At 52.1% G+C, this 12,796-nt stretch overlaps 4 protein-coding genes across 4 annotated transcripts; 3 read left to right on the forward strand and 1 right to left on the reverse strand.

The window, feature by feature from the left end:
• Nucleotides 1–737: 737 nt before the first annotated feature.
• On the forward strand, nt 738–2,454 carry Z517_06511 (uncharacterized protein; the record flags this gene model as incomplete). The annotated part of the gene is made up of 4 exons (XM_013428250.1): nt 738–972; nt 1,037–1,575; nt 1,630–2,231; nt 2,289–2,454. The coding sequence occupies 4 exons, from the start codon at nt 738–740 to the stop codon at nt 2,452–2,454; spliced, it is 1,542 nt and encodes a 513-aa protein (XP_013283704.1).
• Nucleotides 2,455–5,246: 2,792 nt separating this feature from the next.
• On the forward strand, nt 5,247–7,138 carry Z517_06512 (uncharacterized protein; the record flags this gene model as incomplete). The annotated part of the gene is made up of 5 exons (XM_013428251.1): nt 5,247–5,929; nt 5,979–6,292; nt 6,352–6,526; nt 6,600–6,915; nt 7,094–7,138. 5 exons carry the CDS (start codon nt 5,247–5,249, stop codon nt 7,136–7,138), a joined length of 1,533 nt encoding a protein of 510 aa, XP_013283705.1.
• Nucleotides 7,139–8,898: 1,760 nt separating this feature from the next.
• Nucleotides 8,899–9,996, forward strand: Z517_06513 (uncharacterized protein; the record flags this gene model as incomplete). Its single annotated transcript, XM_013428252.1, has 1 exon — nt 8,899–9,996. One exon carries the CDS (start codon nt 8,899–8,901, stop codon nt 9,994–9,996), a length of 1,098 nt encoding a protein of 365 aa, XP_013283706.1.
• A 441-nt stretch (nt 9,997–10,437) lies between these two features.
• Z517_06514 (uncharacterized protein) lies at nt 10,438–12,475 on the reverse strand (the record flags this gene model as incomplete). Its single annotated transcript, XM_013428253.1, has 5 exons — nt 10,438–11,361; nt 11,476–11,895; nt 11,989–12,014; nt 12,167–12,289; nt 12,424–12,475. The coding sequence occupies 5 exons, from the start codon at nt 12,473–12,475 to the stop codon at nt 10,438–10,440; spliced, it is 1,545 nt and encodes a 514-aa protein (XP_013283707.1).
• Between the last annotated feature and the right edge of the window lie 321 nt (nt 12,476–12,796).

Below are 12,796 nucleotides of genomic sequence, written 5' to 3' on the forward strand. Positions count from 1 at the left end.
GAGACCAAGGAAGTTCCGAGTGGGGAATGGGATCGGGGTGGGCTGAGATGGGAAATGTAACTGAAGTCACCGAGGAAAACCACTTTGACCAGACACCAAGATATGCCAGTTGGGTTGAGGTTAGGGTCTATGAGAAAGTGCCGGGGAAGTGAGGGACTTGGGCGGGACTTGTGCAGGTCGAACAAGTAGAGATAGCGGGCGACTGTGCCGCATGTCATGCCACCCATTGTGCATCCACCGCCCACCCACCACTGTTCACCACTCCCTACCTGGGTAGGTACTTACCACTCACTACATAATTACTCACTATTTACTACTCATTACTGTCTACTTTTACTGCCCACTGTTCACTACACTCCACCCACTCCGATTGTCCCGAGTATTAGCTGCCATGACCGCAGCTTATCAGGTTCTCAGGGCACGTCATGGCCACTCGCCTATTGGCCCTATCCGCTCATGCATAAACCATGTGCCAATATTCCTTCAACCTGTCTCTATTCCCTCTCATTGGCGATACCAACCCCTACATACTGCCTGGCGGGCGGCTAGGGAATCCCCGTTGATGCCGGCTCAAGCGCCCTGCAGGATAGATACTACGAGACCACTGCAACCAGGATGGACGGGGCTCCTGCACATGGGTGAATGAATGGATAAATTGTGCTTCGTTGCGCAGCTCTGCTCTGCCTCTCGACAGCCCTTCGACCGTACTCGTCCCTTATAACGAACAAACAAGAGAAATGGCCATAGCCATAGCCATTGCTGCCGGTCCCTTGGTCCAAACCCTCCTAGCCGCTACTGGCGCATATGCGCTCTACCTTGTCGCCCTTGTAATCTATCGCCTGTACTTCCACCCGCTCGCGAAATTCCCCGGGCCCAAGTACGCGGCGATCAGCCACTGGCACGAAGCCTACTACGATGTCTTCCTGAAGGGACAATTTACGTTCAAGGTCCAGGAGATGCACAAAAAATATGGTACTATGACTTTCGAATTGATTGCCCTAGGGGGTCTTGCTTGTTCCTAAAATGTCACGCTTAGGACCGATCGTACGCATTGTCCCCGACGAGCTCCATATCCAGGACTCGGACTTTTACGAGACGCTCTATACCAAGGCCGGGCGCGTGGACAAGTATGAGTGGATGGCTGGCCGATTTGGTGATCACGACTCAGCTTTCGCGACAGCGTCGGACGAACTTCATCGAATTCGACGGGGTGCTCTCAACCCGCTCTTCTCGCGACAACGCATCCTCGATCTCCAGGATGTGATTCAAGGTAAAATCGACATCCTGGTCGAGCGTGTCCGCGAGTTCCAGGCCACCGGGAAAGTCATGCCTATCAACCGGGCATTTGCAGCACTTACGGAGGAAGTCATACTGGAATACTGTTTCAGCCTCAGCTACGACGCTCTGCGCGAACCGGAGTTTGAAAAGTCGCTACACGATCCGATCATGGCTGCTAACCAATTCAGCAACGTGTCTCTGCAGTTCCCGTGGATCCCTATGGTTCTTTTCAACCTTCCCCAATCCATCACGGTGAAAATGCAGCCTGAATACGCTCTGTTCTTCAGGATGCAAAATGTATAGAACGGTGCCTATCCCGAGGAGCGACCATGTAATGCTGACGAAATGCAGGACTTTCGGAAGCAAATTGACGCGATGAAAGCTGGCAAAATGAAGGATGTCCTGGAGAAGTCTTCTCACCGAACAGTATTTCAGGAGTTGGTTGAAGGTAACTTACCACCGTCAGAGAAGAATTCACTGCGATTACAAGGCGAAGCTTCAGTCGTGGTCGCCGCGGGAGTCATCACAACAGGCTGGGCGCTGTCTACGGCGGCTTTCCATATCGTCAACAATCCACCAATATTTCAGAAGCTACGAGCCGAGTTGGAGGCTGCCATGCCGGACCCCACCGTTAAGCCTAGCTGGTCTGACCTCGAGAAGCTACCATATCTTTCCGGGTGTGTGCGAGAAGGGGTTCGTATGTCATATGGAGTGACGGCGAGAGAGCCCCGGCTCTTGTCCAAGCCTCTAGAGTACAAGGGCTGGATCATCCCCCCAAGGACTCCTGTGAGCATGACCAATGTCGACGTGTGCGATGACGAGAAGATCTTTCCGAATCCCCGAACGTTCCAGCCTGAGAGATGGATCGGCAACCCTAAGACAGCCCACGGGCAAAGCTTGGAAAGATACTATGTTAGCTTCGGCAAGGGTTCACGAAGCTGTCTGGGCATCAAGTAAGTGTGCTGAGCTCGTTGACGCTGATTAACCGTCATGTTGAGTGTTCGTCATAGCCTTGCACACGCCGAACTCTACTTGACCATCGCGTCGCTCTTCAGAAACTTTGACTTTGAGCTTTACCAGACCGATATTAGTGATCTCGAATTAGCGCACGACTTCTTTGCTCCGAGCCCACGACTCGACTCGAAGGGCGTCAGGATTAAGGTTAAGCCCGCATAGACGGCGTCGTACAACTCCATAGACAAGCTTTTGATGAGTTGGCGACGAGCAAAGGGACGGTCACTGGCGTGCGTCGTGCAGAGAGATCCGAGTAAGGTAGCTGATAGAATTGTCAGTGTTATGTGGCCATCAAAGATATTATTCTTCCCGTTGGCAGAAACGTGTCAGTGAGTGTGACTGTTCGGTTACCTAGTTAGTCTCTCTCGTGAGGATTGAGCAGTAGTCGCTGTCACCAGCTGGCCGAACCTGAGGAGACGGCAAACGGTATCCCATGGCGAGATAGTCCGCTCAGAGATCCTGTGATGGTGACATGTAGCCCTCTGTTACGCACGGTAATCTACCAAACCAAGCGCGAAGTTCTTTTCTCAGTATTTACCATCCCAATCCAAAGGGAGAAAGGAACTCCGTACAAGTGCACAAGCGCAACAGCTGACAAGCCACAAAGCAAGTTGATCTATCTCTCGGAGGAGATATCGGTTCGGCGCCTACCCAGCTCCCGACCCTGTTTCAAGGACGATTGATGGACAGTGGTGGTTTGGTCGACGACCTGAACGACAGTATCTCTCCCAACGTGCAGAATTCCTCTTCGCGCTCGTAGCTGGTCTTAGATGCCCGTGTCCCAGGAAGGGACGGTGACGTATATATTCTCAGAGTCACACAAGCCAGATATAGCAATGACGAATTCGAGGACTGATGATGCGGTTCGAGACGAATCTATCGCCTCTTTTGACAAAGAGCGTTGCTAGAAGCGTCGTGAGTCCGCGCACTGAGTTTGTTGTCATTTTCCTTCTTTTTCCCTGTTTACCAGCCTTCATTCATCGACAGTGTCGTCTTCGTCTCCGTCTTCGTGGGGACACGATGTGTGCCGCCGTAGAGTGAGTGGATGGACAAAAACTTGAGTCCGATCAGGAGGACAAATAAAAGCAGCTCCGTGGTTGTGAGCACATCCGGGTGGACGAGGTGACAGGTAATTGTCGTTTATGTCATCTTGCATTGCTTCATCGGGGAGGCGGGAGGATCGTCCGGGCGAGAGTCGGGCTTTTCTTAGTGAAGGATGGGTGCCACGGCATATTTCCTTTGGCACCAGGTATTCGCTCGGTTTGTTCCGGCGCTGCGTGAGTGGGTGGCTGAACGACAAGCCCAAAACCAACCTCACGACAACATTCTATGTTGGTCTTTGTGGATTTGGGTATATATGAGATCATTCATATCCCATGCCTGGCTGACTCTTGCTCCTGTGGCTTCCTCTCTCCTCGTTAATTCAACGAGTGAAGAAGAAGGTGACTTTGCAATCGATTACAAGAAACTGGCTACCGGTGTGTATGTCGGTTCGGCATCTACCGCCCACTCCTCTGGTCCAGCCCACTCATTCATGCTTTCAAAGCCGGCCAATGCTAACAGAGACCATGGATGAGATTACAGACCTCGATTCCTCTCTGGCGCTGGTCCCTGAACCAGGCAAACAAACTGATGATCCCACGAAACACGCGCTGCCTATCATCAAGTCCTCGGCATTCACCCGAGAGTCCCCCCAGACGGAAGCCTTTGTGACAGGAAAGAAGAGCATGCAGTAGCAGGGAATAGCGGATCCGTCGAGGTGTGCGCCCGACACGGGACTTTCAACCTTCCCTGGTTGCCGAAGCGAGGCCCACGACCTGGTGGTATCTCCCCCCTGCTCATCACCACCACCATCAGCCACAAGTCGAGACACCCGTTGTCGAAGCTGGAAGACTCAGGGTGAGGAAGTAGGCTTCTGCGACACCACATAGCGACTACTATCACCGTCCAACTACTCAACATACAACGAATGGCAATGAGAAGAAGGTGCCCTTTCTCCTGAATTTCCGCTGATCGTGAAATCTCAACCAACGGTGACATACCATGTCAGTCTTGCACTAGCCGGTAGAATCAGCAGGGCCCTTTCGACTTCAGGGTCCATGCGCAGCAAAAGGGCCTTCAGCAACATTCCATCCGCTCCCATCTCAAGCCTCTTCCTCGCCACTGAGTATGCTCCCCGAATACGAGGCTGTAACACTCAGCTCATGCACATGCTTTCTTCAAGGCGAATTAAGCTGTTTAATCTACAGGATTTGGCCTATTAGGCTGCGTTACAGGCTCACCGCATCTTTACTTCAGGCAGCACTGCTATTAGATGGCGCCTGGATGCATCCAGACCCGTCGCGGATGCAGTCACCAATACTAATTCCGGGCAACATACATACAAAGACTGCATTTCCAAGGTTCTCTATGCAGCCACGTCATCCACAATGTCACATCTCAGACATGTGATGAGCAACGCTTTTCTTAATTTGTTTCAAGCTCTTTACTTAAGGTTTGTACTCTCGCCAGAGACATGCGTGCACTTCGTTGAACGTATGGGAAATGCAGGAGCGAACGTCTCAACCCTGCCCTTTGACATCAAATATGCGCCCAGATGGGCAGAGAGACAAGAGTGAAGCGGCCAAAATCAGCCTCTCGCACTGGAATGCCCAACAATCCTCGGATGGAAGACTCACTCACAGCAGGTTTGATCGCCGATCGCAAAATTTACAGCCTGATGGTCACAATGGTTCCTCTGGCTCAGGCAGGGCTCAGGGAGCAGGTCTTCGACCTATAAATATCACCGAACTGTCACCAATTTTGTCAACCACCAAACTGTCTTTCCAGAACTCCTTTTACATCTCAGGCTTTCTCACAATATAGCCCCTATGTCTAGCCTCTCCAGGCGCGAACCTCAAAACAAAATCATGAAAAAACCTCCTTGGACACAGGAAGAAACAGGTATTTTGATCATGGGTCTTCAGGCTGGGTATCCTTATAGCGAAATCCGACGAAGGTACCTTCAAAAAAGATCAATCCGAGCTTGCAAAGCTCGAGTTGAAACTCTAGAGAAAAATGGCATGCTAGCCAACTTTTTTCCAATTGCCTCACAATCGAGCTTACCAGCCCGGTCACGCGCGGGGCAAAGTGGCAATAAAGAACTCCCCGCCAGAAGACGCTCAAATCCCGCAAGGAGATCGAGATTTCCCGGGGTTCATGCTGACCAGTCGTTGGCCTCTGCAGACGAGGCGACTGACGCCAGTTATATGTCCCCAGACTTTTCAGATGGAGAGGACAGTGACGATTCATATGTGGATCCCAGCCCCGACATTGACGTTCCGGATGCCTCTCCTCCAGACACGCATAATCCAATGGATGTCGCTGTCATTTCGACTATGATGGCGCCCACGGACGAAGATATTGACCAGGTGCAGCCCCAGGATAACATATCTGTGGAACAAACCGCCCCCGGTATGCCTCAGAGTCAGGAGGCAACCTCTACCGAAGTCGAGGCTCGTCGAATTCATAACTCAGTCCGGGATATCTGGAATCAAATATCTCAGTTCTACATCAAGTATCCCGCTCCAGACGTGAATGTTCACCAGATAGATGAGTGGGATAAGGACTACCAGGACATTCAGGGTCTGCTTTGGCTGTACGTTGGCGCCTCTCGTCTGTGTTGCAGAAGCTGATTATCAATATAGGTGGCCCAGAGAACTGCCTCCGCAATACGCAGTGGTGAATGAGGAGATTCCAATGGATGCTCCGACAAATCTAATTCTGGCTCACCTGGAATACCGAGTCGCACAAATCAAATGGTACGGCCCAATGCGCAACTGTGATCCGTTGCGGAGACCCAATGGGATTTTCAGGAGTCCGGAACGGACTTGCGTCAATGCAGCCAGGGAGATTGTTTCAATCCTTGAACAACATCTCCGGCGAACACCGCTGGATATGATAGGCCCCCATTTGAAGGCCCTGGCAACGGCGACCCTCGCCGCATTCAATGCTCTCAAAGGTTCGGAATGGCATATTTCGTCCCGCTCCATCTAAGCACCGACTAACCAAGGTTTTCAGATCGCGCTTTTGGTCGAGATCGAGACATACTTATGATTCAGAGAATTACACAAATGCTTGCAAGTCTCCTCAATGTGCTGGTAAGCGATGTGTCCGGCAACCTGGCCACATCGAATGAGCTCTTGCCTCCCGAAAGCACCCCCTGCGTACCAGTGAATGCGCCCAGCACTCTCAGGTACGTAATTGTGACCTCACAAAGTTGAAATGTATGAGTAGATCCTCCGTTTGGACTGACACACGACTCTTAGCCGAGGGCCTGAGGAGGTTCCAGATGCCTCCAATCAGCACAATAGTTCCGAATTTGTCCCCTCGCCATCAACTCGAACGGAGTATGGCCCACTCAATGGTGAGAATGCTTCTGGAGATTTTCGATCAATTCAGACCGACGCTGACAGCGCTCAATCTCCTTCAGAGCACGAAGCCGGCGTGAACGCTCACCCGAGTACAGCGGAGCCCTCGAATTTCACGGACGGGCTTAGTGATCAACGGCAACAGCGACAAGCTGCAACGAGCCCAATGACATACGCAGCACCATCTGAAATATCACAAAACACTTTCAACGAGGTGAGAGATTTTCGTGGTTGTTGTTCTGGGTCTTGACGGCTTGCCATCCTCTCTCTTTCTCTCTCTCTTTCTCTCTCTCTCTGTGTGTGTGTGTTTACTATTTACTTGTTTAGCTGGAGTTTGTTGCCTCATCGTGTAAAGATCAGTCAAACTAACACACGCACGTGTGCTTGATAAGCTGTTATTTGGGGACGACCCCATGTTTAACAACTTTCAGAGCTGAATATGATCTCTACCGAATGGATCCAACGATGCGAGACGATTCTTGCAGATCAGACGTTGGCAGGCTCTCTCTTGGCCAATCTAGCAAAGAACATTGAGAGACAGGTGTCAATTGATCTTGGGCTCTGGGAATTGATATTCTGGGTGAGATGGTCTGGTTGTGTCGTTCGTGGTACGGGCGTGTATGATTTTACGGAAATGCCGCTGCGAGCTCTCGTAATCGACGCTTAGGAATGGAAGTTCCTCCTTTTTGCGACGGCCTGGTGGTGGCCAATGTTTTTGGTGAAGGTTGTTGATTGATTGATTGATTGACTAATTGACTGATTGATTTCGCGAGATGAAGGGCGGGTTCGGCTTTTCTTTACCACGGCAAAAGCCATGACGCAACCGTTTTGAATTACTTTTTTCAATGATTCGACGAATGATAATCGGCAGTTGCCATATTTTGTCTTGTCTTGTCTGAAACGATGGAAGGAATGATATTGGATGACCCCGTTTTCTTCCTACCTGTAGCTGTGGAGATGGGAGTGGGAGTGGAAGCTGGGAGTAAAGGGCGAATACCCCAAAGCCACCAAGCGCATAAGCCCCAAGGCTGTCACACTCAGGGGCAACACACCTCCCCCTTGGCGACGACACTTTTATCAAACGATATTCCCGACCACACACTCCGCTGGCCGAGTTGTGGTTCTGATTTTCAACTCAGCTTCGGTGTCTAGCGTCTAGTGTCCATCAATATTGTAGTATAGGCTAATTAACTATCTCCGAAGGCAGGGAGCACCTGGGTGGGGAGCACCTAGGGAGGTAGGTACCTGCCTGATGCTTAGCTAGGCTGTGCTAATTCAAGTTGATGGGTGGTTGAGGTAAGCCAGACGAAGCTGTGTACCGAGTACCTCTTACCTGTCCCTTCAAGACCGGCGTCAGGGGTGAATGCGACATAACACGAGTCAACTAGTTAGGTAACGAGTACGAGGGACCTACCAACCTACTCAGTACTTGGTACCTATCAGGCACGTACCCACTGAGGACCTACTGGGGACATACCAAGCACTCGTACATCACTGGGTACGTATTCACGGTAGGAGTGGATAGGCACCCAATAGGTATGTGTTCATGCATTTATGTAACCTCACAAATACCGGGTCCTCGTACTCGTACTGGCACTCGTACATGCGAGCGTAAAGCGAAACCTCTAGACTCCAGTCTGCAGTCTCCAGTCTTCTATTCAGGCCTGCTCCGAGGAGCGATGCCATGGGAATGGGCGTCAGGCGTCCAATCTTCAATTCAGGCCCCTCGCCGTGTACGAGGTAACCGAGCGCGTGGTTTGCGGAGGATTTGATATCCCCGGGTCCCGTGAAGGTAGTAATGTAGCGGTCAGGACTTGGAGGTTGGGAAGGTAGGAACGGCGGATAGGTGGGTATTCACGAAGACACTGATGTGGACACCAGATACAGGACACTGGACACAGAACACAAGAGACTAGACGGGTATCTAGGAGATGTTCAAAGGATAAATATGAGGAATAACCCTAGAATAATAGAAGGGGAAAAGAATACTGTACTAGTTCCCTTAGTCTTGGGTCTTGAGCTGGTTTTTCAAGGTTCGAGGTTTGAGGTTAAGGTGAAATTGACCTCATCAGGACAAGGAAGAGCAGTGACGAAAGAGATTCCAACACCGCATCCTACCGTCGAATCTCGACTTTCAGCAGTCTAGTACCCCTGAATCCAAGCCAGTAATTGAGTGTCGTCTCTGTCATATCCCGCCATGTCCGCCACAAAACCCACAATCATCCTCGTCCACGGCGCGTGGCACTCGCCTGAGCATTTCCGTCCGTTGGAGCAGGCACTCAATTCATCACAACCACCATCATCTTCTGGTGGTGGTTCTGGTGGCGATAATGGCTACAGAACCATCTCGCCCTGGTTACCCAGCATGCACTACGCCCGTCTCCGCCTGCCCCCTCCATCAAACATCGCCGACGACATCGCCGCGATTCGTCAGGCCATCGTCTCCGAATTGACGTCCCACCCGACCACCAACGTCGTGGTGCTCTCGCACTCGTACGGCACCGTACCAGCCACCGCGGCGCTCGAGGGACTCGACATGGCGACGCGCGCACGGGCTGGCCACGACAACGGCGTGACCGCGCATTTGATCATCTCGGGCCTCCTCGCGCCCGTGGGGACCTCTCTCCTAGACTGGGGCGGCGGGCAAGTTCCACCGACGATGGTCTTGTCAACGGTTCCGGTTCCTTTGTCTTCGTCCGGAGGAGATAAAACCGGTGGCGTCGAGAAGGGGATTGGGAAAGTCAAGGTCTGTACGCCCGTCAAGGACCCCGGTCCGGTCGCGCTGTTCTATCACGATCTCGCCGAGCGGGATGCGCCTGCCGCTGAACACTACGCGAGTCTGTGCGTGCCGCAGGTCTGGGCCGTGCAGGAGACGGTCGTGCCGTTTGCGCCGTGGAGTCCACCCGGTGCAGAGACAAAGTGGAAGCCAGAATCTTCATCGGAAACTCCATCGAAGATAGACTCCCAGACCCAGTCCCGGTCAGGACTGATATCAAACCCAGATTCAGACCCCAACACGGAAACGGGTACGGGTACGGGTACGGGGATAGGTCTGGACATACACTACCTCGTCTGCGAAGACGACCGGGCCCTCCCAGCGGCGATCCAGCGGGTCATGATCGACGGCGCCGACAAGGGTATCACAGCGCACTACCACCACCCTCATCCCTCGACCACAGCCCAAGGGTCCAAAATACACGTCACAGCGATTAACAGCGGACATTGTCCGTTTTTGAGCCGCGTGGACGAGACGGTGCGGTGGGTGAGGCGGTGTTGTGGTGAGGGAGAGGTATAGTCTTAAGGCTACAGTACCTAGATACGCGAGACGGGAGTCTGTAGTAGACGACTACAAGGATCTAGTCTAGTGTGGTTGAGTCTAGTTGAGTATATTCTATTAAAAAACAAAATCAAACAAAAAAAAAAACCATGGAGATGGCTAGAGTATTAGGGAGACACGTCTACGCTAGTCTAGTATATCGAAAAGACATACTTCTACTAGTAGTGGAATGTTTACTAGGTAGTGTCCACGCGTCCAAAATGTGTCCTGGGATGAGATCTGCTAGGAAGAATACTAACTGATGTATCCATTATGTTCCTTGCTCTCGTCTTTGGTACACATCTCCCCCAACCAGGTCCCTGCACGCTAATACTATAAATATATACATGTTACAACCCCGACGATGAGATCACCTCCCTTCCTTCCACCTCCCATCTCTTACCTCTTTGCTACCCTTCATTACTCCAGCTTACCCACTCTCCCCAGCGCCAGCGCCGTAATAACAGCGGCCCCAACACCACTCCCGTCCTCCGCACTCGTCAACTCGATCCCCTCCAACTCACTTCCCGCTTCTTCTGTAGAGACCGCCTTCGCCCCCATCTTCATATCCAGAATCTCGCGGACCGCGTCCTCCCACCGCTCCCGAAACCGGGGGTGTTTGATCGCGACGCTCCCGTCCGCGGCGACGTGACCTCTGCGGACGCCGATGCGGCGGCAAATGGCGGAGACGCCGCACGCGCAGAGCCGCGCGCCGCGGATGGCGATCAGCTTGGCCAGGGCTTGGAAGAAGCGCAGTTCCTGTGGCGAGGGGTACAGGTTTGAGAGGCTCTCCTGGAAAGCGCGGGTTGATGCCGTCAGAGATTCTGAAGAGTCGTTCTCTAGGTTGGATAGGAATTCCGTGTCGATTGCGTAGGGGGTGGCGAGACAATCCGCTTGCTTGTCGTCGAGATTGGGGTTCTGGAATATGACGCCGCGAGAGTGCAGGTCGACCAGCACCTGGCGGAACATCTCGCCTAGGTACAGCCCCGCAGACATCTTCTCGAACGTCTGTTCGCCCGGCCGGGGAGACTGCTCGTCGATCAGCTCGTCGTACCGCGTCCGCGGCAGGATCGTGTGGGAGTTGTCAAAGGCGCCGTATTCGCAATTGATGGCCATGAGCGAGTCATCTGCTCCGTCATTCTCGGTCTGTGAAGTAGTTGTGGTGCCGTTGGAGGACATGCGACAGTGTCGTAATTTCGGTATACGTGCCGCTCGTTCCATATATGCCGCGTTGCAACCGGTGCCGAAGATGGCGCCAATGATCGTCTCGGGGTCGTTGTAGGCGGACGCGATCAATGCGCCGGTTGTGTCGTTGATCAGTGCGACAAGCTTGACGGGGAGGTCCTGGACGGCGCAACACAATCGGGTCCGTATTTAGCGAAGGAAATTCCATATTAAAAGTCAAGCAAAACGGGTCAAAGACGAGGCAATAGGCATGGGTGGTACTACAAAACGTACCCGTTTCGCAATGGCCTCCTTCAACATCTCTGCCACGTCATGTCCTTCGACGCCTTGTACATCCCATCCCTTGGTCCAAGTCTGCAAGATCCCATGATCAATCCTGTCCTGGGTTGCTGGATAACTGAAGGTAAAGCCCAAGGGTACTTTGCCATCGTCCTCTTTGAAATGGCCGGTATCGACGTGTGCCTTGACGAAATCGCCCAGACGATCGGCAATATGTCCGAATAGTTCAACTGCCGTTCCGGTCTTGATCGCCTTGGGAAGCTGGTACTTCTCCTGCGTGACGTCGGCGCCGCCCGATGTGCCGGTGAGCGTGATGAGGCAGACGCGGAGGTTCGTACCGCCAAGGTCGATCGTGAGGTATGTGCCTGTTTCTCGTCCTGTTGGGAAGGCTGTGACCCAGGTTATGTTCATTGGCTGAAAGGGTCAGTTCCTCATATGTATCGAGGATGGAGCATTTTGCTCGTGAAGTATGGTGGCGATAGGAGAACGAAGTAAGTGAGAACATACCACATTAGATCCGTGTTTTTGCAGGCCTGGTAGGTGGTACTGTCAACAGCTGTTCATGGGAGTGCCTAGTGTTGAGGCCTGGAGCATCCACTGCGTGGGATGAGGTATTCCTTGTGACCAGGTACTCTTCCAATGGTCGATAATATCCGTCATGACACAGACACAGGCGCGAACTCACCTTCTTCGAGTTCTTCACCAAACCGATCGGTAATCTTCTTCAACGTAGCAGTATCGACAGTAAACAGCTGCTCCAGCCTCCGCAGTTCTTCACCCAATTTCTCGGGCAAATCGTCGGGAATTTCTGCAATTGCAAGAAACCACAGAAACCAAAACCGTCAGCCAGGTGTCCATCACTCTTCCGAGAAGGTCAGTGATATCGAGACCCAAAGTCTCAATGCTCCCTACCACGATGTGCTGGGCTGGGAAATGTCTCACCAAACTCGACATCCTCGCGGGAAAACTGCAAGTTCTCGGTATGTGCGGACATGTCGCAAGTAACAAGAATTCTGTTGAAAAGAGCTCAAAGTAATAAATAGGTATATCCCCTTGATTTTTTTTTCGCAGTGTCGACAATCACCATTGAATGTACCTCGTAGTCTCTCCAAGGCCCACGGAGCTGAATTCCGAGCCTAGAAAACTTCAAGTGAAAATCGTATTACGAGGGATTTCTGGAACTCAAACTCGATGAGGATATGTATAACAATAAACAACAAGTGGTGACGGATCCTGACAGCATGGACTTTCTCCTCAGCTAGTCCCATCTTGCATGGCATTTGTATATCATCTCCTCTCCTCTCGATTCGGACAC

This window comes from Fonsecaea pedrosoi, assembly GCF_000835455.1.
Source record: "Fonsecaea pedrosoi CBS 271.37 unplaced genomic scaffold supercont1.4, whole genome shotgun sequence".
Classification (NCBI taxonomy): domain Eukaryota; kingdom Fungi; phylum Ascomycota; class Eurotiomycetes; order Chaetothyriales; family Herpotrichiellaceae; genus Fonsecaea; species Fonsecaea pedrosoi.